Source organism: Oncorhynchus gorbuscha, linkage group LG14, assembly GCF_021184085.1.
Source record: "Oncorhynchus gorbuscha isolate QuinsamMale2020 ecotype Even-year linkage group LG14, OgorEven_v1.0, whole genome shotgun sequence".
NCBI classification, from domain to species: Eukaryota; Metazoa; Chordata; class Actinopteri; order Salmoniformes; family Salmonidae; genus Oncorhynchus; species Oncorhynchus gorbuscha.
In genome coordinates this window covers 62,604,774-62,628,773 of record NC_060186.1, presented here as the reverse complement: position 1 = coordinate 62,628,773, position 24,000 = coordinate 62,604,774, and the positions used below count along the sequence as shown (strand labels likewise).

The following is a 24,000-nucleotide window of genomic DNA, read 5'->3' as shown; positions in this document are numbered from 1 at the left end:
TCTGACCAGCGTTGGACAGACCTTAGCGTGGGAGCCTCTTGTTTTAGCTTCTGCCTGTAGGCAGGGATCAGCAAAATGGAGTCGTGGTCAGCTTTCCCGAAAGGGCGGCGGGGCAGGGCCTTATATGCGTCGCGGAAGTTAGAGTAACAATGATCCAAGGTTTTACCACCCCTGGTGTCGCAATCGATATGCTGATACAATTTAGAGAGTCTTGTTTTCAGATTAGCTTTGTTAAAATCCCCAGCTACAATGAATGCAGCCTCCGGATAAATGGTTTCCAGTTTGCAAAGAGTTAAATAAAGTTAGTTCAGAGCCATCGATGTGTCTGCTTGGGGGGGGATATATACGGCTGTGATTATAATCGAAGAGAATTCTCTTGGAAGATAATGCGGTCTACATTTGATTGTGAGGAATCTCACTAATCTTCCGACATCAAATGTATGTGTCAATGCAATAGAATTCTACTCCGATCTGCTGGCAACAAAATCTCTTGCATGGCTCATTTTACATACTAAGTTAATTTGTTTTCGGTATTTTGCATTGAAAATGGCTAATATTGCGTTGATTCTGTCACAATTCCCACAGTAATAGGAAATGTTGATCGTGTTAATTAAGGGGGAAGGAGAAAAATTCTAGAAAGTTGAGCGAAGTTCTGCGCAGGCTGATCTTTCTTCTGCAAGGTAGTCCCCCCTTATGTGGGGCTCCTAGCGCAGTGGTCTAAGGTACTGCATCACAGTGCTAGTGGCGTCACTACAGACCCAGGTTCATCACGCTCTAGTGACTCCTTCTGGTGGGCCGGGCACCTGTGGTCTGACCTCAGTTATACTGTGTTTCCTCTGACACATTGATGTGGCTAGCTTCCGTGTTAAGCGGGCGGGCATCACTTGTGCTATGCAGTATAAATAACAAAATTACTGACACATTTTATGACAAAAATAAATAACACAATATACTGCGCTAGGCAGAGGCAGGCACTGCAAGAAGCCCCTGGAGTGACGCAGTGCTTGCTGTGATTGGTTGAGATATCACAACGCAGTATACTGCTCATGTCCCTTGACCTCTCCCCCACCCCTACAGCAACGGCTAGGTGTCAATGTCATCAGTCAGCAAAATGCCTGTCACTCAGTCAGAGTCTGGATATTCAGAACTTAAGCAGGTTGAGGCAGCAGTGAATGAGGTGGGGAGGGCAGAACAGACAGAAAGTCAAAGTGCAGCAGCAGTAGAGTTAGCCACAGGTGTAACGAACGTTATAATGAATATCGGACCAAGGCGCAGCGTGCGTAGAGTTCCATATGTTCATTCAATGTAACTCACAAAAACAATAAAAAGTAACGAAACGTGAAGCAAATGCAGTGCTCACAGGCACTTCACAAAAACAAGATCCCACCACAAACAGGTGGGGAAAGCTGCCGAAATATGATCCCCAATCAGAGACAACGATTGACAGCTGCCTCTGATTGGGAACCATACCAAGCCAACCTAGAAATAAAGAAACTAGAATGCCCACCCTAGTCACACCCGACCTAACCAAAATAGAGAATAAAGGATCTCTAAGGTGGTAGCTACTGCTTAGCTAGCTGAAACCAAAGAGATGAGAGAATATTTTTCTGACTAAGGCTTATATCTTCTGACAGTGACACAGGGCTCCCCTGTGGACTGAAGGATAACTTTACTACAACGTTATATTTAAGCCTGTTTAATTTTAGGTGGTAGAACAGCCTGGTCTCAGACTAGAACATAGTAAATGTCAATCTGGGACATTAAAATTAGTATCATATATTAAGTTTGGTATGGTTACTTAAGTCAAAAACGAAAGTAGGGTAGTTTGTCACTGTGGATGGGCATATAATACAAATGGTTGCGAATTAGCAAATTTGAGCTAATTGTCAACTTTTCAAATATTTACTACTTATTAGCTACTTAACAACTACTTAGCATGTTAGCTAACCCTTCCCATATCCCTAAACTTAACCCTTTAACCTAACTCCTAAACTTAGCCCTAACCCCTAGCCTATCTAACATTAGCCAGCTAGCTAACGTTAGCCACCTAGCCATCAAGATAGAATTCGTAACATATTGTACATTTTGCTAATTCGAAACATATAATCTGAATTTCTATTGTTAACATGTTTGGCCGCCTCTCCTTCCAGTTCTCTGCTGCCAATGACTGGAACGAACTACAAAAATCTCTGAAACTGGAAACACTTATCTCCCTCACTAGCTTTAAGCACCAGCTGTCAGAACAGCTCACAGATTACTGCACATAGCCAATCTATAATTTAGCCGAAACAACTACCTCTCCCCCTACTGTATTTATTTAGCTCCTTTGCACCCCATTATCTCCACCTTGCACATTCTTCCACTGCAAATCTACCATTCCAGTGTTTAACTTGCTATATTGTATTTACTTCACCACCATGGCCTTTTTTTGCCTTACCTGACTTATCTCACCGCATTTGCTCACATTGTATATAGACTTATTTTTCTACTGTATTATTGACTGTTTGTTTTACTCCATGTGTAACTCTGTGTTGTTGTACGTGTCGAACTGCTTTGCTTTATCTTGGCCAGGTCACAATTGTAAATGAGAACTTGTTCTCAACTTGCCTACCTGGTTAAATAAAGGTGAAATAAAATATGAAATGGGTGATGGACATCCACAAATTAATATATACCATACGAAATGTAACATATCATACTGAATGGGGTGTCTTGGATTTACATACAGAATCATTTGAAATGCTCTGATACCAGGTTGGGTAGAACTAACAAAATTAAAACGTCTTATAACCTATTCCATTCTACAGGTAAACATGCCCAGCTCATGTCTGTTACTTCCATATAGGCTATGTAACTATGTGTAAAAATAAAACCTTTAAAAATAATTTTAAAAAACTGGCCATTATTAAATTGGTGAAATTATTTTATTGAGCTTTTTATTCCCTTATGTACTTACTTTTTCTATTGTTGTTTTTGTCAATACAACCAAAACCAAAGACCTGATCATTGACTTCAGAAGACACCAACCTACAGTACCAACCCAGCGCTGGAGATTAACGGACAGATTAACTGAGAGAGTGGAAGACTACAAATACCTAGGAACCATCATCAACAACAAGCTCTCCTTCAAAAGAATCACTGAACACATTCACTCAAAATGTCAACAAAGTCTGTTCTTTCTATGGAAATTGATGAAGTTTCATGCACACCAATCAATCTTCCAAGCATTTTATATGAGTTATAGAACCCATCTTAACCTTTAATATCATGTGGTGTTTTGGTGCTCTAGGGAACACAAGTCAGAACCCAATGAACAGGGTAATAAGAATTAGTGGGAAGGCCATCGGAGCAAGCCAGGAACCCCTCAATGACATTTACAAAAAATGAGTGCGGAAAAAGAGGGAACAGATAGCATTTGACATAACACACACACTGAATGACCAGTATAGCTCCCTACCCTCAGGCCACAGGTATAGAACTCTCCCATTCAAATCTAAGAATGTCGCTTCTAGTTTTGTGCCAACATCCATCAAATTCCTTAACTCTTTAAGTTTCAATTTGTATATACCCTGGGATTGCATAGAATGCTTCTAATCATTTGTACTGTAGCCTACATATTTTTGTGTTCTGTTATGTGTTTTGTATGTACCATTCGTCAACACACATGAATTTCCTTCCCAGAAAAAAATCGTTTTTTGAAATTATTATCGAGAAGTTAAAACTTCTTATGGCTGCAAACCCGTTAACGGGATCGATATAACAGCCAGTGAAAGTGCAGGGCACCAAATTCAAAACAACAGAAATCTCATAATTAAAATTCCTCAAACAGACATGTATTTTATACAGTTTTAAAGGTAATCTTGTTGTTAATCCCACCACAGTGTCCGATTTCAAATAGGCTTTACAGCGAAAGCACCACAAACTATTATGTTAGGTCACCACCAACTCACAGAATATTTCAGCCATTTTTCCAGCCAAAGAGAGGACTCACAAAAAGCACAAATAGAGAAAATGAATCACTAACCTTTGATGATCTTCATCAGATGACACTCATAGGACTTCATGTTACACAATACATGTATGTTTTGTTCGATAAAGTTTATAAAAAAAAATCTGAGTTTACATTGGCGCGTTACATTCACTAGTTCCAAAAACATCCAGTGATTTTGCATAGCCACATCAATTCAACAGAAATACTCATCATAAATGTAGATGAAAATACAAGTTATACACATGGAATTGCATTAAGGACAGAATTACTGTCCTTAATGCAACCGCTGTGTCAGATTTCAAAAAAACTTTATGAAAAAAGCAAACCATGCAATAATCTGAGACGGCGCTCAGAAAATAAGAAAAAAATATCCGCCATGTTGGAGTCAACAGAAATCAGAAATAACATAATAAATATTCCCTTACCTTTGGTGATCTTCATCAGAATGCACTCCCAGGAATCCTAGTCCCACAATAAATGCTAGATTTGTTCGATAATGTCCATTATTTATGTCCAAGTAGCTACTTTTTTTAGGGCTTAGGTATACAAATCCAAACACTCGTGCAGGTCCGGCATAACGTCAGACAAAAAAAAAGTTATATTACAGGTTAAAGAAGCATGTCAAACTAAGTATAGAATCAATCTTTAGGATGTTGTTATCACAAATCTTCAATAACGTTCCAACCGGAGATTTCCTTTGTCTGTAGAGAAGCCATGGAACGCAGGTCGCGCGTGACACCTGGCTCATTCAGCTCCCATTCAGCCCCACATCACAGTAGAAGCCTCATTCAAGTTTCTAAAGACGGTTGACATCTAGTGGAAGCCCTAGGAAGTGCAACTTCATCCATATCCCACTGTGAATTCAATAGTGGCTGGGTTGAATATCGACCAACCTCAGATTTCTCACTTCCTGTTTGGATTTCTTCTCAGGTTTTTGCCTGCCATATGAGTTCTGTTATACCCAAAGACATAATTAAAACAGTTTTATAAACTTCAGAGTGTTTTCTATCCAATACTAATAATAATATGCATATATTAGCAACTCAATACTGCCCCTGCAGCCATAAGAAGTTTTAACCTGCAAGTAAGCATTTCATTGCACTGCGCACTGCGTACAGTGCCTTCAAAAGGAATTCAGACCCTTTGACTTTTTCCACATTTTATATAAAAAAAGTAAAATAATATTAAAATTGATTCAATTGTTGTTTTCCCCTCATTAATCTACACACAATAACCCATAATGACGAATAAAATATGTTTTTTAGACATATTTGCTAATTGATTAAAAAAAAACTTAAATATGACATTTACATAAGTATTCAGACCCTTTATTCAATACTTCGTTGAAGCACCTTTGGCAGTGATTACAGCAATGATTCTTCTTGGGTATGACGCTACAAGCTTGGCACCCCTGTATTTGGACATTTTCTCCCATTCTTCTCTGCAGAGCTTCTCAAGCTCCGTCTGGTTGGATGGGAGCGTCGCTGCACAGCTATTGTCAGGTCTCTTCAGAGATGTTTGATTGGGTTCAAGTCCAGGCTCTGACTGGGCCACTCAAGGACATTCAGAGACTTGTCCCGAAGCCACACCAGCGTTGTCTTGGCTGTATGCTTAGGGTTGTTGTCCTCTTGGAAGGTGAACCTTCGCCCCAGTCTGAGGTCCTGAGTGCTCTGGAGCAGGTTTTCATCAAGGATCTCTCTGTACTTTGCTCTGTTCATCTTTGCCTTGATCCTGATTAATCTCCCAGTCCCTGCCTCTGAAAAACATACCCACAGCATGATGCTTCCACCACCATGCTTCACCATAGAGATGGTGGCAGGTTTCCTCCAGACATGACACTTGGCATTCAAGCTAAAGAGTTCAATATTGGTTTCATCAGACCAGAGAATCTTGATTCTCATTGTCATGCAGGTGAAAGAGGACCCAAAAGCGACTTGGCGAAAACAGAGTCTTTAATCCAGTAAAGTAAATACAAACAAAAAAACAACTTTCACTCGAAATGACGAGGACAAACTGGAGACTCGATCTTGAACAGCAGGTGAACAGCAGGTTGCCTCGGGAAGGCACTTGAACCAGACAGACTCAGACACCTGCTCACCACGCAGCATCTGAGGAAAACACGACACGACAGGGCGATACACAATCACAGCACGGTGAATTCTAAACAAGGAACCGACAGGACAGGAACGGAACACAAAGGAAGAAATAGGGACTCTAATCAGGGGAAAGGATCGGGAACAGGTGTGGGAAGACTAAATGATTGATTAGGGGAATAGGAACAGCTGGGAGCAGGAACGGAACGATAGAGAGAAGAGAGAGCGAGAGAGTGAGAGAGGGAGGGGAGAGAGAGGGATAGAAAGAGGGAAAGAACCTAATAAGACCAGCAGAGGGAAACGAATAGAATGGGGAGCACAGGGACAAGACATGATAATAATTGACAAACATGACAGTACCCCCCACTCACCGAGCGCCTCCTGGCGCACTCGAGGAGGAATCCTGGCGGCAACGGAGGAAATCATCAATGAGTGAACGGTCCAGCACGTCCCGAGACGGAACCCAACTCCTCTCCTCAGGACCGTAACCCTCCCAATCCACTAAGTATTGGTGACCCCGTCCCCGAGAACGCATGTCCATGATCTTATGTACCTTGTAAATAGGTGCGCTCTCGACAAGGACGGGAGGGGGAGGGAAGACGAACGGGGGTGCGAAGAAAGGGCTTAACACAGGAGACATGGAAGACAGGATGGACGCGACGAAGATGTCGCGGAAGAAGCAGTCGCACAGCGACAGGATTGACGACCTGGGAGACACGGAACGGACCAATGAACCGCGGAGTCAACTTACGAGAAGCTGTCGTAAGAGGAAGGTTGCGAGTGGAAAGCCACACTCTCTGGCCGCAACAATACCTTGGACTCTTAATCCTGCGTTTATTGGCGGCTCTCACAGTCTGTGCCCTGTAACGGCAAAGTGCAGACCTCACCCTCCTCCAGGTGCGCTCACAACGTTGGACAAACGCTTGAGCGGAGGGAACGCTGGACTCGGCAAGCTGGGATGAGAACAGAGGAGGCTGGTAACCCAGACTACTCTGAAACGGAGATAACCCGGTAGCAGACGAAGGAAGCGAATTGTGAGCGTATTCTGCCCAGGGGAGCTGTTCTGCCCAAGACGCAGGGTTTCTGAAAGAAAGGCTGCGTAGTATGCGACCAATCGTCTGATTGGCCCTCTCTGCTTGACCGTTAGACTGGGGATGAAACCCGGAAGAGAGACTGACGGACGCACCAATCAAACGACAGAACTCCCTCCAAAACTGTGACGTGAATTGCGGGCCTCTGTCTGAAACGGCGTCTAACGGGAGGCCATGAATTCTGAATACATTCTCAATAATGATTTGTGCCGTCTCCTTAGCGGAAGGAAGTTTAGCGAGGGAATGAAATGTGCCGCCTTAGAGAACCTATCGACAACCGTAAGAATCACAGTCTTCCCCGCAGACAAAGGCAGACCGGTAATGAAGTCTAAGGCGATGTGAGACCATGGTCGAGAAGGAATGGGGAGCGGTCTGAGACGACCGGCAGGAGGAGAGTTACCCGACTTAGTCTGCGCGCAGTCCGAACAAGCAGCCACGAAACGGCGCGTGTCACGCTCCTGAGTCGGCCACCAAAAGCGCTGGCGAATAGACGCAAGAGTGCCTCGAACACCGGGATGACCAGCTAACTTGGCAGAGTGAGCCCACTGAAGAACAGCCAGACGAGTGGAAACAGGAACGAAAAGGAGGTTACTAGGACAAGCGCGCGGCGACGCAGTGTGCGTGAGTGCTTGCTTAACCTGTCTTTCAATTCCCCAGACTGTTAACCCGACAACACGCCCATAAGGAAGAATCCCCTCGGGATCAGTAGAAGCCACAGAAGAACTAAACAGACGGGATAAGGCATCAGGCTTGGTGTTCTTGCTACCCGGACGGTAAGAAATCACAAACTCGAAACGAGCGAAAAACAACGCCCAACGAGCTTGACGGGCATTAAGTCGTTTGGCAGAACGGATGTACTCAAGGTTCTTATGGTCTGTCCAAACGACAAAAGGAACGGTCGCCCCCTCCAACCACTGTCGCCATTCGCCTAGGGCTAAGCGGATGGCGAGCAGTTCACGGTTACCCACATCATAGTTGCGCTCAGATGGCGACAGGCGATGAGAAAAATAAGCGCAAGGATGAACCTTATCGTCAGACTGGAAGCGCTGGGATAGAATGGCTCCCACGCCTACCTCTGAAGCGTCAACCTCGACAATGAATTGTCTAGTGACGTCAGGAGTAACGAGGATAGGAGCGGACGTAAAACGTTCTTTTAGAAGATCAAAAGCTCCCTGGGCGGAACCGGACCACTTAAAACACGTCTTGACAGAAGTAAGAGCTGTGAGAGGGGCAGCAACTTGACCGAAATTACGAATGAAACGCCGATAGAAATTAGCGAAACCTAAAAAGCGCTGCAACTCGACACGTGACCTTGGAACGGGCCAATCACTGACAGCTTGGACCTTAGCGGAATCCATCTGAATGCCTTCAGCGGAAATAACGGAACCGAGAAAAGTAACGGAGGAGACATGAAAAGAGCACTTCTCAGCCTTTACGTAGAGACAATTCTCTAAAAGGCGCTGTAGAACACGTCGAACGTGCTGAACATGAATCTCGAGTGACGGAGAAAAAATCAGGATATCGTCAAGATAGACAAAAACAAAGATGTTCAGCATGTCTCTCAGAACATCATTAACTAATGCCTGAAAAACAGCTGGCGCATTGGCGAGACCGAACGGCAGAACCCGGTACTCAAAATGCCCTAACGGAGTGTTAAACGCCGTTTTCCACTCGTCCCCCTCTCTGATGCGCACGAGATGGTAAGCGTTACGAAGGTCCAACTTAGTAAAGCACCTGGCTCCTGCAGAATCTCGAAGGCTGATGACATAAGGGGAAGCGGATAACGATTCTTAACCGTTATGTCATTCAGCCTCGATAATCCACGCAGGGGCGCAGAGTACCGTCCTTCTTCTTAACAAAAAGAACCCCGCCCCGGCCGGAGAGGAAGAAGGCACTATGGTACCGGCGTCAAGAGACACAGACAAATAATCCTCGAGAGCCTTACGTTCGGGAGCCGACAGAGAGTATAGTCTACCTCGAGGAGGAGTGGTCCCCGGAAGGAGATCAATACTACAATCATACGACCGGTGAGGAGGAAGGGAGTTGGCTCGGGACCGACTGAAGACCGTGCGCAGATCATGATATTCCTCCGGCACTCCTGTCAAATCGCCAGGTTCCTCCTGAGAAGTAGGGACAGAAGAAACGGGAGGGATGGCAGACATTAAACACTTCACATGACAAGAAACGTTCCAGGATAGGATAGAATTACTAGACCAATTAATAGAAGGATTATGACATACTAGCCAGGGATGACCCAAAACAACAGGTGTAAACGGTGAACGGAAAATCAAAAAAGAAATAGTCTCACTGTGGTTACCAGATACTGTGAGGGTTAAAGGTAGTGTCTCAAATCTGATACTGGGAAGATGACTACCATCTAAGGCGAACATGGGCGTAGGCTTCTCTAACTCTCTGAAAGGAATGTCATGTTTCCGAACCCATGCTTCGTCCATGAAACAACCCTCAGCCCCAGAGTCTATCAAGGCACTACATGTAGCACCCGAACCGGTCCAGCGTAGATGGACCGACAAAGTAGTACAGGATTTTGATGGAGAGACTTGAGTAGTTGCGCTCACCTGTAGCCCTCCGCTTACAGATGAGCTCTGGCTTTTACTGGACATGAATTAACAAAATGTCCAGCAACTCCGCAATAGAGGCACAGGCGGTTGGTGATCCTCCGTTCCCTCTCCTTAGTCGAGATGCGAATCCCTCCCAGCTGCATGGGCTCAGTCTCAAAGCCAGAGGAGGGAGATGGTTGCGATGCGGAGCAGGGAAACACCGTTGATGCGAGCTCTCTTCCACGAGCCCGGTGACGAAGATCTACCCGTCGTTCTATGCGGATGGCGAGAGCAATCAAAGAGTCCACATCTGAAGGAACCTCCCGGGAGAGAATCTCATCCTTAACCACTGCGTGGAGTCCCTCCAGAAAACGAGCGAGCAGCGCCGGCTCGTTCCACTCACTAGAGGCAGCAAGAGTGCGAAACTCAATAGAATAATCCGTTATGGACCGTTCACCTTGGCATAAGGAAGCCAGGGCCCTAGAAGCCTCCCTACCAAAAACTGAACGGTCAAAAACCCGAATCATCTCCTCTTTAAAGTTATGGAACTTGTTAGAGCAATCAGCCCTTGCCTCCCAGATAGCTGTGCCCCATTCTCGAGCCCGGCCAGTAAGGAGTGAAATGACGTAAGCAACCCGAGCTCTCTCTAGAGTATGTGTTGGGTTGGAGAGAGAACACAATCTCACACTGCGTGAGAAAGGAGCGGCACTCAGTGGGCTGCCCGGAGTAGCAAGGTGGGTTATTAACCCTAGGTTCTGGAGGCTCGGCAGGCCAGGAAGTAACAGGTGGCACGAGACGTAGACTCTGGAACTGTCCAGAGAGGTCGGAAACCTGAGCGGCCAGGTTCTCCACGGCATGGCGAGCAGCAGACAATTCCTGCTCGTGTCTGCCGAGCATGGCTCCTTGGATCTCGACGGCAGTGTAACGAGCGTCTGAAGTCGCTGGGTCCATTCCTTGGTCGGTTCCTTCTGTCATGCAGGTGAAAGAGGACCCAAAAGCGACTTGGCGAAAACAGAGTCTTTAATCCAGTAAAGTAAATACAAACAAAAAAACAACTTTCACTCGAAATGACGAGGACAAACTGGAGACTCGATCTTGAACAGCAGGTGAACAGCAGGTTGCCTCGGGAAGGCACTTGAACCAGACAGACTCAGACACCTGCTCACCACGCAGCATCTGAGGAAAACACGACACGACAGGGCGATACACAATCACAGCACGGTGAATTCTAAACAAGGAACCGACAGGACAGGAACGGAACACAAAGGAAGAAATAGGGACTCTAATCAGGGGAAAGGATCGGGAACAGGTGTGGGAAGACTAAATGATTGATTAGGGGAATAGGAACAGCTGGGAGCAGGAACGGAACGATAGAGAGAAGAGAGAGCGAGAGAGTGAGAGAGGGAGGGGGAGAGAGAGGGATAGAAAGAGGGAAAGAACCTAATAAGACCAGCAGAGGGAAACGAATAGAATGGGGAGCACAGGGACAAGACATGATAATAATTGACAAACATGACACTCATGGTCTGAGAGTCTTTAGGTGCCGTTTGGCAAACTCCAAGTGGGTTGTCATGTGCCTTTTACTGAGGAATGGCTTCCGTCTTGCTACTTACTCTATTATCAAGGCCTGAATGGTGGAGTGCTGCAGAGATAGTTGTCCTTCTGGGAGGATCTCCCATCTCCCCAGATGAACTCTAGAGCTCCGGTTGGATGGGAGCGTCGCTGCACAGCTATTGTCAGGTCTCTTCAGAGATGTTTGATTGGGTTCAAGTCCAGGCTCTGGATGGGCCACTCAAGGACATTCAGAGACTTGTCCCGAAGCCACTCCTGAGTTGTCTTGGCTGTGTGCTTAGGGTCGTTGTCCTGTTGGAAGGGGAACCTTCGCCCCAGTCTGAGGTCCTGAGTGCTCTGGAGTGGGCAAACTCCAAGCGGGCAGTCATGTGCCTTTTACTGAGGAGTGGTTTCCTTCTGGCAACTCTACCATAAAGGCCTGATTGGTGGACTGCTGCAGAGATGGTTGTCCTTCTGGAAGGCTGTCCCATCTCCACAGAGGAACTCCTGAGCTCTGTCAGAGTGACCATTAGGTTCGTGGTCACCTCCCTGACCAAGGCCCTTCTCTCCTGATTGCTAAGTTTGGCTGGGCGGTCAGCTCTAGGAAGAGTCTTGGTGGTTCCAAACTTATTCCATTTAAGGATGATGGAGGCCACCATGTTCTAGGGGACCTTCATTGCTGCAGAAATGTTTTGGTATCCTTCCCCAGATCTGTGCTTCGACACAATCCTGTCTGAGCTCTACGGACAATGCACTGTCAACTGTGGGACCTTATATAGACAGCTGTGTGCCTTTCCAAATCATGACTAATTAATTGAATTTACCACAGGTGGACTCCAATCAAGTTGTAGAAACATCTCAAGGATGATCAATGGAAACAGGATGCACCTGAGCTCAGTGCCGAGTCTCATAACAAAGGGGCTGAACACAAATAAGATGTTTTTTTTTTATTATACATTTGCAAATTTGTCAAATTTACATCTTGTTGCTTTGTGGCCATAGACAAATAATCCATAGAAGGGTATTGTAATCTCTAACAGTGGAAATGTGACTGTTAAACTCATGGGTACACTAGCAATGGATGCCTGTCCTGACTTGAATGAGAACTGCCATCGATGGATTATATTTCTATGGTTGGTTGCAGCTGTCAGTTTTTCTTTTCAAAATGCAGTACGTACAGTTTGAAAAGCAAGTGCCTACTGCTGAAAGAGAAGACTAATCTGTCTGTAGAACCAATATAAACAATTTGGTACTTTTGGTAATTTTTTACTGTTTTCACTTTGTCATTATGAGGTATGTGGAAAAAGTCAAGGGGTCTGAATACTTTCCGAAGGCAAGGTATATCATGTGTATATGACAAATAAAAAAACTTGACCTTAAACATAGAATGTAAGGGGGAGGGAAGCCAGGAAGATGGGGGAAATATGACTTTGTGGTTAAAGTGTAGGTGAACAAAACATTGAAAATACATAGGCCCTTAAAACTTCTTATGGCTGGGGGCAGTATTGAGTAGCTTGGATGAATACGGTGCCCAAAGTAAACTGCCTGCTACTCAGGCCCAGAAGCTAAGATATGTATATTATTAGTATATTTGGATAGAAAACACTCTGAAGTTTCTAAAACTGTTTGAATGATGTCTGTGAGTCTAACAGAAGTCATATGGCGGGCCAAAACCTGAGAAAAGAATCCAACCAGGAAATGGGAAATCTGAGGTTTGTATGTTGTCAAGTCTTTGCCTATCCAATATACAGTGTCTATGGGGTCATATTGCACTCACTAAGGCTTAGAGCCTTGTTTCAGGCTTCTACTGTGAAGGAGGAGAGAATAAGACCTGATTGAGTAAGAGGTCTGGCCGAATGCCATGAGTTCAGTCAGGCGCACGCCTGTGAGAGGTAGCTGTGTTCCTTTCTAAAGACAAAGGAATTCTCCGGTTGAAACATTATTGAACATTTGTTAAAAACATCCTAAAGAGTAATTCTGTACATTGTTTGACATGTTTCTACGAGTTGTAATGGATTTGTTTTACTTTGTCTGGCCTGCGCCTCGTGTATTTGGATTTGTGAACTAAACACGCGAACAAAAAGGAGATATTTGGACATAAATGATGGACTTTATCAAACCAAACAAACATTTGTGGAACTGGGATTCCTGGGAGTGCATTCTGATGAAAATCATCAAAGGTAAGTGAATATTAATAATACTATTTTTGTCTTCTGTTGACTCTACAACATGGCGGGTATCTGTATGGCTTGTTTTTGTCTCTGAGAGCTGTACTCAGATTATTGCATGGTGTGCCTTTTCCGTAAAGCTTTTTTGAAATCTGACACAGCGGTTGCATTAAGGAGAAGTTTATTTAAAGTTCCCTGCATAAAACTTGTATCTTTTATCAATGTTTATTATGAGCATTTCTGTAAATTGATGTGGCTCTCTGCAAAATCACTGGATGTTTTGGAAGCAAAACATTACTGAACATAACGCGACAATATAAACTGAGATTTTTGGTTATAAATATGAACTTTATTGAACAAAACATATATGTATCTTTGGCTGGAAAAATGGCTGTGTTTTTCTGTGATTAGGTGCTGACCTAACATAATCGCATGGCATGCTATCGCCGTACAGCCTTTTTGAAATCGGACACTGTGGTGGGATTAACAACAAGTTTATCTTTAAAATGGTATAAAATACTTGTATGTTTGAGGAATTTTAATTATGAGATTTCTGTTTTGAATTTGGCGCCCTGCACTTTCACTGGTTGTTGTCATATCGAGCCCGTTAACGGGATCTCAGCCTTAAGAAGTTTTAAATGATGTCTTCAAATGTTATATAATCTAGAAATCTCACATTAGCCTCTAGAATTGATGAAATTAAACATAGAGGTCTAGTAACTCATTCCATTCTACAGGTAATTGTTTTTGGCTCATGTCTCTTTATATTGATTTATCCTAGGGGGCTATGTTGCTTCTTATCTGTAATGTTTGGTTGTGTTTCCACTGTTCTTAAAGACTCTTGGATTGTTCTTTACAGTTAAGTTGCCCTGGTCCTGTCAGTATACAGCAACTTTAAAGAGCAACTGCCCCTAAAAACCAACTTCACATTTACAAAACAGCCTACATAGCATCAATATGAGTCAGAAACTATCCGGAATCACGGTAAAATCCAGATGCAGACACATCAAATTGACAATTGTTTAATATTCCAACAGAGGCAGTCAATAGACAGGTCAAGGCAGGCAGGGGTCAGTAAACCAGAGGTGGAGCAACGATACCAGATGGCAGGCAGGGTCAGGGTAGGCAGAGGTCCACAATCCAGAGGTGGGGCAAAGTTACAGGTCAGCAGGCAGGCTCAGGGTCAGAGGAAGGCAGAATGGTCAGGCAGGCTCAGGGTCAGAGGAAGGCAGAGTGGTCAGGCAGGCTCAGGGTCAGAGGAAGGCAGAGTGGTCAGGCAGGCTCAGGGTCAGAGGAAGGCAGAGTGGTCAGGCAGGCTCAGGGTCAGAGGAAGGCAGAGTGGTCAGGCAGGCTCAGAGTCAGAGGAAGGCAGAGTGGTCAGGCAGGCTCAGGGTCAGAGGAAGGCAGAGTGGTCAGGCAGGCTCAGGGTCAGAGGAAGGCAGAGTGGTCAGGCAGGCTCAGGGTCAGAGGAAGGCAGAGTGGTCAGGCAGGCTCAGGGTCAGAGGAATGCAGAGTGGTCAGGCAGGCTCAGGGTCAGAGGAAGGCAGAGTGGTCAGGCAGGCTCTGGGTCAGAGGAAGGCAGAGTGGTCAGGCAGGCTCTGGGTCAGAGGAAGGCAGAGTGGTCAGGGTCAGGCTCAGGGTCAGAGGAAGGCAGAGTGGTCAGGCATGCTCTGGGTCAGAGGAAGGCAGAGTGGTCAGGCAGGCGGGCTCAGATTCAGGACAGGCAAGGGTCAAAACCAGGAGGACTGGAAAAAGTAAGAGCTGAGAACAAAAACGTTGGTTGACTTGACAAACAAGACGAACTGGCAACGGACAAACAGAAAAAACAGGTATAGATACACAGGGGATAATGGGGAAGATGGGCGACACCTGGAGGGGGGTGGAGACAAGCACACGGACAGGTGAAACAGATCAGGGTGTGACAGAAACATTTATTCTACTGTCAAATTGACCAAAAAATGTAAATAAGAAAATATTTGGTCATAATGTCAGATTTGTCTAAAACAGATTTTTGTGAGACTTTTGATCGTGACTGCATCACTATGTAAATTAAGTTATGGTTTGTTTCAGTCTTGCCTACATGCCCACATTTGGCAGCACAAAAGTAATCATCAATTCTGCACTCGACCCAATCGTAATACATGTGGTAAATTTCGGTTGAGTTTGGATATCTCTATGGGGCTAGTTTTTATTTATTTTTTATTTCACCTTTATTTAACCAGGTAGGCAAGTTGAGAACAAGTTCTCATTTACAATTGCGACCTGGTTAGGCACCATTGGTAAAGTACACAATGTACACAATGTACATGCGACAATATGTAAAAAATTATACATATGCAGATGTTGAGAGCATTTAATGAGAAAACAAAAAGGAGTGCAACACGAAAACAGGGTCTCAATTACATTGTGTATTTTATTGACAGCCCCTAACTAGCCCCGGAGATAGGCTATCCAAAGTGCACACCAGCCGGCTGAAGCTAATTGGCAATTGGCAATTGGCAAGAACAATTTCTGCTGTTTTACCTTCACCTCTCTCTGTGTTTGTTTTCTCTGTCTGTAGCTGTCTGTCTCTGTGTTTGTTTTCTCTGTCTGTCTCTCTGTGTTTGTTTTCTCTGTCAGTCTCTCTGTGTTTGTTTTCTCTGTCTGTAGCTGTCTGTCTCTGTGTTTGTTTTCTCTGTCTGTCTCTCTGTGTTTGTTTTCTCTGTCAGTCTCTCTGTGTTTGTTTTCTCTGTCTGTAGCTGTCTGTCTCTGTGTTTGTTTTCTCTGTCTGTCTCTCTGTGTTTGTTTTCTCTGTCTGTCTCTTTGTGTTTGTGTTATCTGTCTGTCTCCCTATGTTTGTTTTCTCTGTCTGTAGCTGTCTGTCTCTGTGTTTGTTTTCTCTGTCTGTCTCTCTGTGTTTGTTTTCTCTGTCTGTCTCTTTGTGTTTGTGTTATCTGTCTGTCTCCCTATGTTTGTTTTCTCTGTCTGTAGCTGTCTGTCTCTGTGTTTGTTTATTCTATCTGTCTATCTGTGTTTTATTTTCTCTGTCTTTCTGTCTGTCTGTCTCTGTGTTTGTTTTCTCTGTCTGTCTCCCTATGTTTGTTTTCTCTGTCTGTAGCTGTCTGTCTCTGTGTTTGTTTTCTCTGTCTGTCTCTCTGTGTTTGTTTGTTTTCTCTGCCTGTCTCCCTAGGTTTGTTTTCTCTGTCTGTAGCTGTCTGTCTCTGTGTTTGTTTTCTCTGTCTGTCTCTCTGTGTTTGTTTTCTCTGTCTGTCTCTTTGTGTTTGTGTTATCTGTCTGTCTCCCTATGTTTGTTTTCTCTGTCTGTAGCTGTCTGTCTCTGTGTTTGTTTATTCTGTCTGTCTATCTGTGTTTTATTTTCTCTGTCTTTCTGTCTGTCTGTCTCTGTGTTTGTTTTCTCTGTCTGTGTCTTTGTGTTTGTTTTCTCTGTCTGTCTCTTTGTATTTGTTTTCTCTGTCTGTCTCTGTTTGTTTTCTCTGCCTGTCTCTTTGTGTTTGTTTTCTCTGTCTGTGTCTTTGTGTTTGTTTTCTCTGTCTGTTGCTGTCTGTCTTTGTGTTTGTTTTCTCTGTCTGTTGCTGTCTCTCTCTGTGTTTGTTTTCTCTGCCTGTCTCTTTGTGTTTGTTTTCTCTGTCTGTGTCTTTGTGTTTGTTTTCTCTGTCTGTTGCTGTCTGTCTCTATGTTTATTTTCTCTGTCTGTCTCTGTGTTTGTTTTCTCTGTCTGTCTCTTTGTGTTTGTTTTCTCTGTCTGTCTCTGTGTTTGTTTTCTCTGTCTGTCTCTGTGTTTGTTTTCTGTCTGTCTCTTTGTTTGTTTTCTCTGTCTGTTGCTGTCTGTCTCTGTGTTTGTTTTCTCTGTCTGTCTCTCTGTGTTTGTTTTCTCTGTCTGTCTCTTTGTGTTTGTTTTCTCTGTCTGTCTCTGTGTTTGTTTTCTCTGTCTGTCTCTGTGTTTGTTTTCTGTCTGTCTCTTTGTTTGTTTTCTCTGTCTGTTGCTGTCTGTCTCTGTGTTTGTTTTCTCTGTCTGTCTCTCTGTGTTTGTTTTCTCTGTCTGTTGCTGTCTGTCTCTGTGTTTGTTTTCTCTGTCTGTCTCTGTGTTTGTTTTCTCTGTCTGTGTCTTTGTGTTTGTTTTCTCTGTCTGTTGCTGTCTGTCTCTGTGTTTGTTTTCTCTGTCTGTCTCTGTGTTTGTTTTCTCTGTCTGTCTCTTTGTGTTTGTTTCTCTGTCTGTCTCTTTGTGTTTGTTTTCTCTGTCTGTTGCTGTCTGTCTCTGTGTTGTTTTCTCTGTCTGTCTCTGTGTTTGTTTTCTCTGTCTGTCTCTGTGTTTGTTTTTCTGTCTGTCTCTTTGTTTGTTTTCTCTGTCTGTTGTTGTCTGTCTATGTGTTTGTTTTCTCTGTCTGTCTCTCTGTGTTTGTTTTCTCTGTCTGTCTCGCTGTGTTTGTTTTCTCTGTCTGTTGCTGTCTGTCTCTGTGTTTGTTTTCTCTGTCTGTCTCTGTGTTTGTTTTCTCTGTCTGTGTCTTTGTGTTTGTTTTCTCTGTCTGTTGCTGTCTGTCTGTGTTTATTTTCTCTGTCTGTCTCTGTGTTTGTTTTCTCTGTCTGTCTCTTTGTGTTTGTTTTCTCTGTCTGTCTCTGTGTTTGTTTTCTCTGTCTGTCTCTGTGTTCGTTTTCTGTCTGTCTCTTTGTTTGTTTTCTCTGTCTGTTGCTGTCTGTCTCTGTGTTTGTTTTCTCTGTCTGTCTCTTTGTGTTTGTTTCTCTGTCTGTCTCTTTGTGTTTGTTTTCTCTGTCTGTTGCTGTCTGTCTCTGTGTTGTTTTCTCTGTCTGTCTCTGTGTTTGTTTTCTCTGTCTGTCTCTTTGTTTGTTTTCTCTGTCTGTTGCTGTCTGTCTATGTGTTTGTTTTCTCTGTCTGTCTCTCTGTGTTTGTTTTCTCTGTCTGTGTCTTTGTGTTTGTTTTCTCTGTCTGTTGCTGTCTGTCTCTGTGTTTTTTTCTCTGTCTGTCTCTGTGTTTGATTTCTCTGTCTGTGTCTTTGTGTTTGTTTTCTCTGTCTGTCTCTGTGTTTGTTTTCTCTGTCTGTCTCTGTGTTTGTTTTCTGTCTGTCTCTTTGTTTGTTTTCTCTGTCTGTTGCTGTCTGTCTCTGTGTTTGTTTTCTCTGTCTGTCTCTCTGTGTTTGTTTTCTCTGTCTGTTGCTGTCTGTCTCTGTGTTTGTTTTCTCTGTCTGTCTCTGTGTTTGTTTTCTCTGTCTGTGTCTTTGTGTTTGTTTTCTCTGTCTGTTGCTGTCTGTCTCTGTGTTTGTTTTCTCTGTCTGTCTCTGTGTTTGTTTTCTCTGTCTGTCTCTTTGTGTTTGTTTCTCTGTCTGTCTCTTTGTGTTTGTTTTCTCTGTCTGTTGCTGTCTGTCTCTGTGTTGTTTTCTCTGTCTGTCTCTGTGTTTGTTTTCTCTGTCTGTCTCTGTGTTTGTTTTTCTGTCTGTCTCTTTGTTTGTTTTCTCTGTCTGTTGTTGTCTGTCTATGTGTTTGTTTTCTCTGTCTGTCTCTCTGTGTTTGTTTTCTCTGTCTGTCTCGCTGTGTTTGTTTTCTCTGTCTGTTGCTGTCTGTCTCTGTGTTTGTTTTCTCTGTCTGTCTCTGTGTTTGTTTTCTCTGTCTGTGTCTTTGTGTTTGTTTTCTCTGTCTGTTGCTGTCTGTCTGTGTTTATTTTCTCTGTCTGTCTCTGTGTTTGTTTTCTCTGTCTGTCTCTTTGTGTTTGTTTTCTCTGTCTGTCTCTGTGTTTGTTTTCTCTGTCTGTCTCTGTGTTCGTTTTCTGTCTGTCTCTTTGTTTGTTTTCTCTGTCTGTTGCTGTCTGTCTCTGTGTTTGTTTTCTCTGTCTGTCTCTGTGTTTGTTTTCTCTGTCTGTCTCTTTGTGTTTGTTTCTCTGTCTGTCTCTTTGTGTTTGTTTTCTCTGTCTGTTGCTGTCTGTCTCTGTGTTGTTTTCTCTGTCTGTCTCTGTGTTTGTTTTCTCTGTCTGTCTCTTTGTTTGTTTTCTCTGTCTGTTGCTGTCTGTCTATGTGTTTGTTTTCTCTGTCTGTCTCTCTGTGTTTGTTTTCTCTGTCTGTGTCTTTGTGTTTGTTTTCTCTGTCTGTTGCTGTCTGTCTCTGTGTTTTTTTTCTCTGTCTGTCTCTGTGTTTGATTTCTCTGTCTGTGTCTTTGTGTTTGTTTTCTCTCTCTGTTGCTGTCTGTCTCTGTGTTTATTTTCTCTGTCTGTCTCTGTGTTTGTTTTCTCTGTCTGTCTCTTTGTGTTTGTTTTCTCTCTCTGTTGCTGTCTGTCTCTGTGTTTATTTTCTCTGTCTGTCTCTGTGTTTGTTTTCTCTGTCTGTCTCTGTGTTTGTTTTCTCTGTCTGTCTCTTTGTGTTTGTTTTCTCTGTCTGTTGCTGTCTGTCTCTGTGTTGTTTTCTCTGTCTGTCTCTGTGTTTGTTTTTCTGTCTGTCTCTTTGTTTGTTTTCTCTGTCTGTTGCTGTCTGTCTATGTGTTTGTTTTCTCTGTCTGTCTCTCTGTGTTTGTTTTCTCTGTCTGTTGCTGTCTGTCTCTGTGTTTGTTTTCTCTGTCTGTCTCTGTGTTTGTTTTCTCTGTCTGTGTCTTTGTGTTTGTTTTCTCTGTCTGTTGCTGTCTGTCTGTGTTTATTTTCTCTGTCTGTCTCTGTGTTTGTTTTCTCTGTCTGTCTCTTTGTGTTTGTTTTCTCTGTCTGTCTCTGTGTTTGTTTTCTCTGTCTGTCTCTGTGTTTGTTTTCTGTCTGTCTCTTTGTTTGTTTTCACTGTCTGTTGCTGTCTGTCTTTGTGTTTGTTTTCTCTGTCTGTCTCTGTGTTTGTTTTTCTGTCTGTCTCTTTGTTTGTTTTCTCTGTCTGTTGCTGTCTGTCAATGTGTTTGTTTTCTCTGTCTGTCTCTCTGTGTTTGTTTTCTCTGTCTGTTGCTGTCTGTCTCTGTGTTTGTTTTCTCTGTCTGTCTCTGTGTTTGTTTTCTCTGTCTGTGTCTTTGTGTTTGTTTTCTCTGTCTGTTGCTGTCTGTCTGTGTTTATTTTCTCTGTCTGTCTCTGTGTTTGTTTTCTCTGTCTGTCTCTTTGTGTTTGTTTTCTCTGTCTGTCCCTGTGTTTGTTTTCTCTGTCTGTCTCTGTGTTCGTTTTCTGTCTGTCTCTTTGTTTGTTTTCTCTGTCTGTTGCTGTCTGTCTCTGTGTTTGTTTTCTCTGTCAGTCTCTGTGTTTGTTTTCTCTGTCAGTCTCTGTGTTTATTTTCTCTGTCTGTCTCTGTGTTTATTTTCTCTGTCTGTCTCTGTGTTTGTTTTCTCTGTCTGTCTCTGTGTTTGTTTTCTCTGTCTGTCTCTGTGTTTGTTTTCTCTGTCTGTCTCTGTGTTTGTTTTCTGTCTGTCTCTTTGTTTGTTTTCTCTGTCTGTTGCTGTCTGTCTCTGTGTTGTTTTCTCTGTCTGTCTCTGTGTTTGTTTTCTCTGTCTGTCTCTTTGTTTGTTTTCTCTGTCTGTTGCTGTCTGTCTCTGTGTTGTTTTCTCTGTCTGTCTCTGTGTTTGTTTTCTCTGTCTGTCTCTGTGTTTGCTTTTCTGTCTGTCTCTTTGTTTGTTTTCTCTGTCTGTTGCTGTCTGTCTATGTGTTTGTTTTCTCTGTCTGTCTCTCTGTGTTTGTTTTCTCTGTCTGTTGCTGTCTGTCTCTGTGTTTGTTTTCTCTGTCTGTCTTTGTGTTTGTTTTCTCTGTCTGTTGCTGTCTGTCTCTGTGTTTGTTTTCTGTCTGTCTCTGTGTTTGTTTTCTCTGTCTGTCTCTTTGTGTTTGTTTTCTTTGTCTGTCTCTTTGTGTTTGTTTTCTCTGTCTGTTGCTGTCTGTCTCTGTGTTGTTTTCTCTGTCTGCCTCTTTGTGTTTGTTTTCTCTGTCTGTCTCTTTGTGTTTTTTTTTCTGTCTGTCTGTCTCTTTGTTTGTTTTCTCTGTCTGTTGCTGTCTGTCTCTTTGCTTGTTTTCTCTGTCTGTTGCTGTCTGTCTCTGTGTTTGTTTTCTCTGTCTGTCTCTGTTCGTTTGTCTCTCTCTCTCTCTCTCTCTCTCTCTCTCTCTCTCTCTCTCTCTCTCTCTCTCTCTCTCTCTCTCTCTCTCTCTCTCTCTCTCTCTCTCTGTGTCAATACACTGTGTAGATCATTTTTTAAAAACAATACTTCATTTTTTAAGTATTAACTTAATATGAACAGTTCTGTAGGAATGAGGTTTGTGCAGTAGGTCGAATACATTATCACAGCACATTGGCTTTATGCCTGGCCTGCCAATACTGTTCTTCTCTGACCATATTATATTTCAAAACGCAAGCTTTGACAACCAAATAGATCAGTTGGTGTTGCACTTGCAAGGTACAGCTGAGCATAAATTGAAATAATGGTGCTTTCAAGTCAATTGGGATCTAAAATTTAAAAAATGAGGTCAAATCATAGTCAGTGATCTTCAGGTGAAATCATAGTCAGTGATCTTCAGGTCAAATCATGGAGTCAGTGATCTTCAGGTCAAATCATGGAGTCAGTGATCTTCAGGTCAAATCATAGTCAGTGATTTTCAGGTCAAATCATGGAGTCAGTGATCTTCAGGTCAAATCATAGTCAGTGATCTTCAGGTCAAATCATGGAGTCAGTGATCTTCAGGTCAAATCATGGAGTCAGTGATCTTCATGTCAAATCATGGAGTCAGTGATCTGCAGGTCAAATCATGGAGTCAGTGATCTTCAGGTCAAATCATTGAGTCAGTGATCTTCAGGTCAAATCATAGTCAGTGATCTTCAGGTCAAATCATAGTCAGTGATCTTCAGGTCAAATCATAGAGTCAGTGATCTTCAGGTCAAATCATGGAGTCAGTGATCTTCAGGTCAAATCATGGAGTCAGTGATCTGCAGGTCAAATCATGGAGTAAGTGATCTTCAGGTCAAATCATAGTCAGTGATCTTCAGGTCAAATCATAGTCAGTGAACTTCAGGTCAAATCATGGAGTCAGTGATCTTCAGGTCAAATCATAGTCAGTGATCTTCAGGTCAAATCATAGTCAGTGATTTTCAGGTCAAATCATAGAGTCAGTGATTTTCAGGTCAAATCATAGAGTCAGTGATATTCAGGTCAAATCATAGTCAGTGAGCTTCAGGTCAAATCATAGTCAGTGATCTTCAGGTCAAATCATAGTCAGTGAACTTCAGGTCAAATCACAGAGTCGATGATCTTCAGGTCAAATCACAGAGTCGGTGATCTTCAGGTCAAATCATAGTCAGTGTTCTTCAGGTCAAATCATAGAGTCAGTGATTTTCAGGTCAAATCATAGAGTCAGTGATTTTCAGGTCAAATCATAGTCAGTGATATTCAGGTCAAATCATAGTCAGTGAACTTCAGGTCAAATCATAGTCGGTGATTTTCAGGTCAAATCATGGAGTCAGTGATTTTCAGGTCAAATCATAGTCAGTGATTTTCAGGTCAAATCATAGAGTCAGTGATTTTCAGGTCAAATCATAGAGTCAGTGATCTTCAGGTCAAATCATAGAGTCAGTGATCTTCAGGTCAAATCATAGAGTCAGTGATCTTCAGGTCAAATCATAGAGTCAGTGAACTTCAGGTCAAATCATAGAGTCAGTGATCTTCAATTCAAATAATAGAGTCAGTGATCTTCAGGTCAAATCATAGTCAGTGATTTTCAGGTCAAATCATAGGGTCAGTGATCATCATGTCGGAAAGTCTGAGCTCTATCTAGAACAGTTTTTACGCACACTCACAGGGCCCTACACACTCACACACAGACTCCAACACACACACAAACACTCACCACATAATTTGCTCATACACACATAATATGCACATAAATGTATACTTACTCTACACACACACACACTCACATAAAATAATAATATACGCTTTGGTTACGCTGTTTATCATATGTCCTGATATCTAGTCACCTTACCCCTATAGAGTATCTACCTCTACCACTCCAGTGTATACCCAGAATACCTGTTCTGGGTGGGTTTCCTGTCACCAGGTATCGTACCAGACCCATGACAGCCAGGGTCATGATGCTGGCCGTGCTGAAGATCATCCCCATCAGGCCATAGTACAGGCAGGAGAAGTCCCCTCCAATCCAGGCGTGGTTGAAGAGTGAGGCGATGGACAGGGGGTACATGCTGAGAGCCATGCCTATGTCTGTCACCGCCAGGTTGACTGTAAGGAGCTCCGGGGCCTTGAGGTGAGTTGGCCGGAGTGCTGAGGTCACCAAGACCGCAGCATTACCCAGGACCGACAGCACCGCTGGAGGGGGGAGAGAGAGAGTTCAGTCAGTCAGTCAAATAAACTGGAAGAGCGAGCAACGGTTCATCAACTAATCTAGCAATCAATTAACCAATCAAGCTCAGAAAAAGAGAGAAATTAGAGAAGAGGTTAGTCACTAGATGTCTATGGTAGAGATAATAGGAGTAGAATGTACCAAACAGTTGTTCTCCAGCATGGCCTGATATTGGTGTTCCAGGGCAGAGCATGGCAGAGTACTGAGCATCACATGGGTGAGTGGACACTATTAATCCCTAAGTGCAGTATTTG

At 43.3% G+C, this 24,000-nt stretch overlaps 1 protein-coding gene across 1 annotated transcript in view; it reads right to left on the bottom strand.

Moving 5' to 3' along the window:
* The window catches only part of opn8a (opsin 8, group member a), a 69,617-nt gene that overhangs the window by 25,019 nt on the left and 20,598 nt on the right, over nt 1-24,000 (bottom strand). Inside the window, exon 2 of the mRNA XM_046299185.1 lies at nt 23,419-23,712. Coding sequence (XP_046155141.1) covers nt 23,419-23,712 — 294 coding nt within the window. The remainder of the gene's footprint in view (nt 1-23,418; nt 23,713-24,000) is intronic.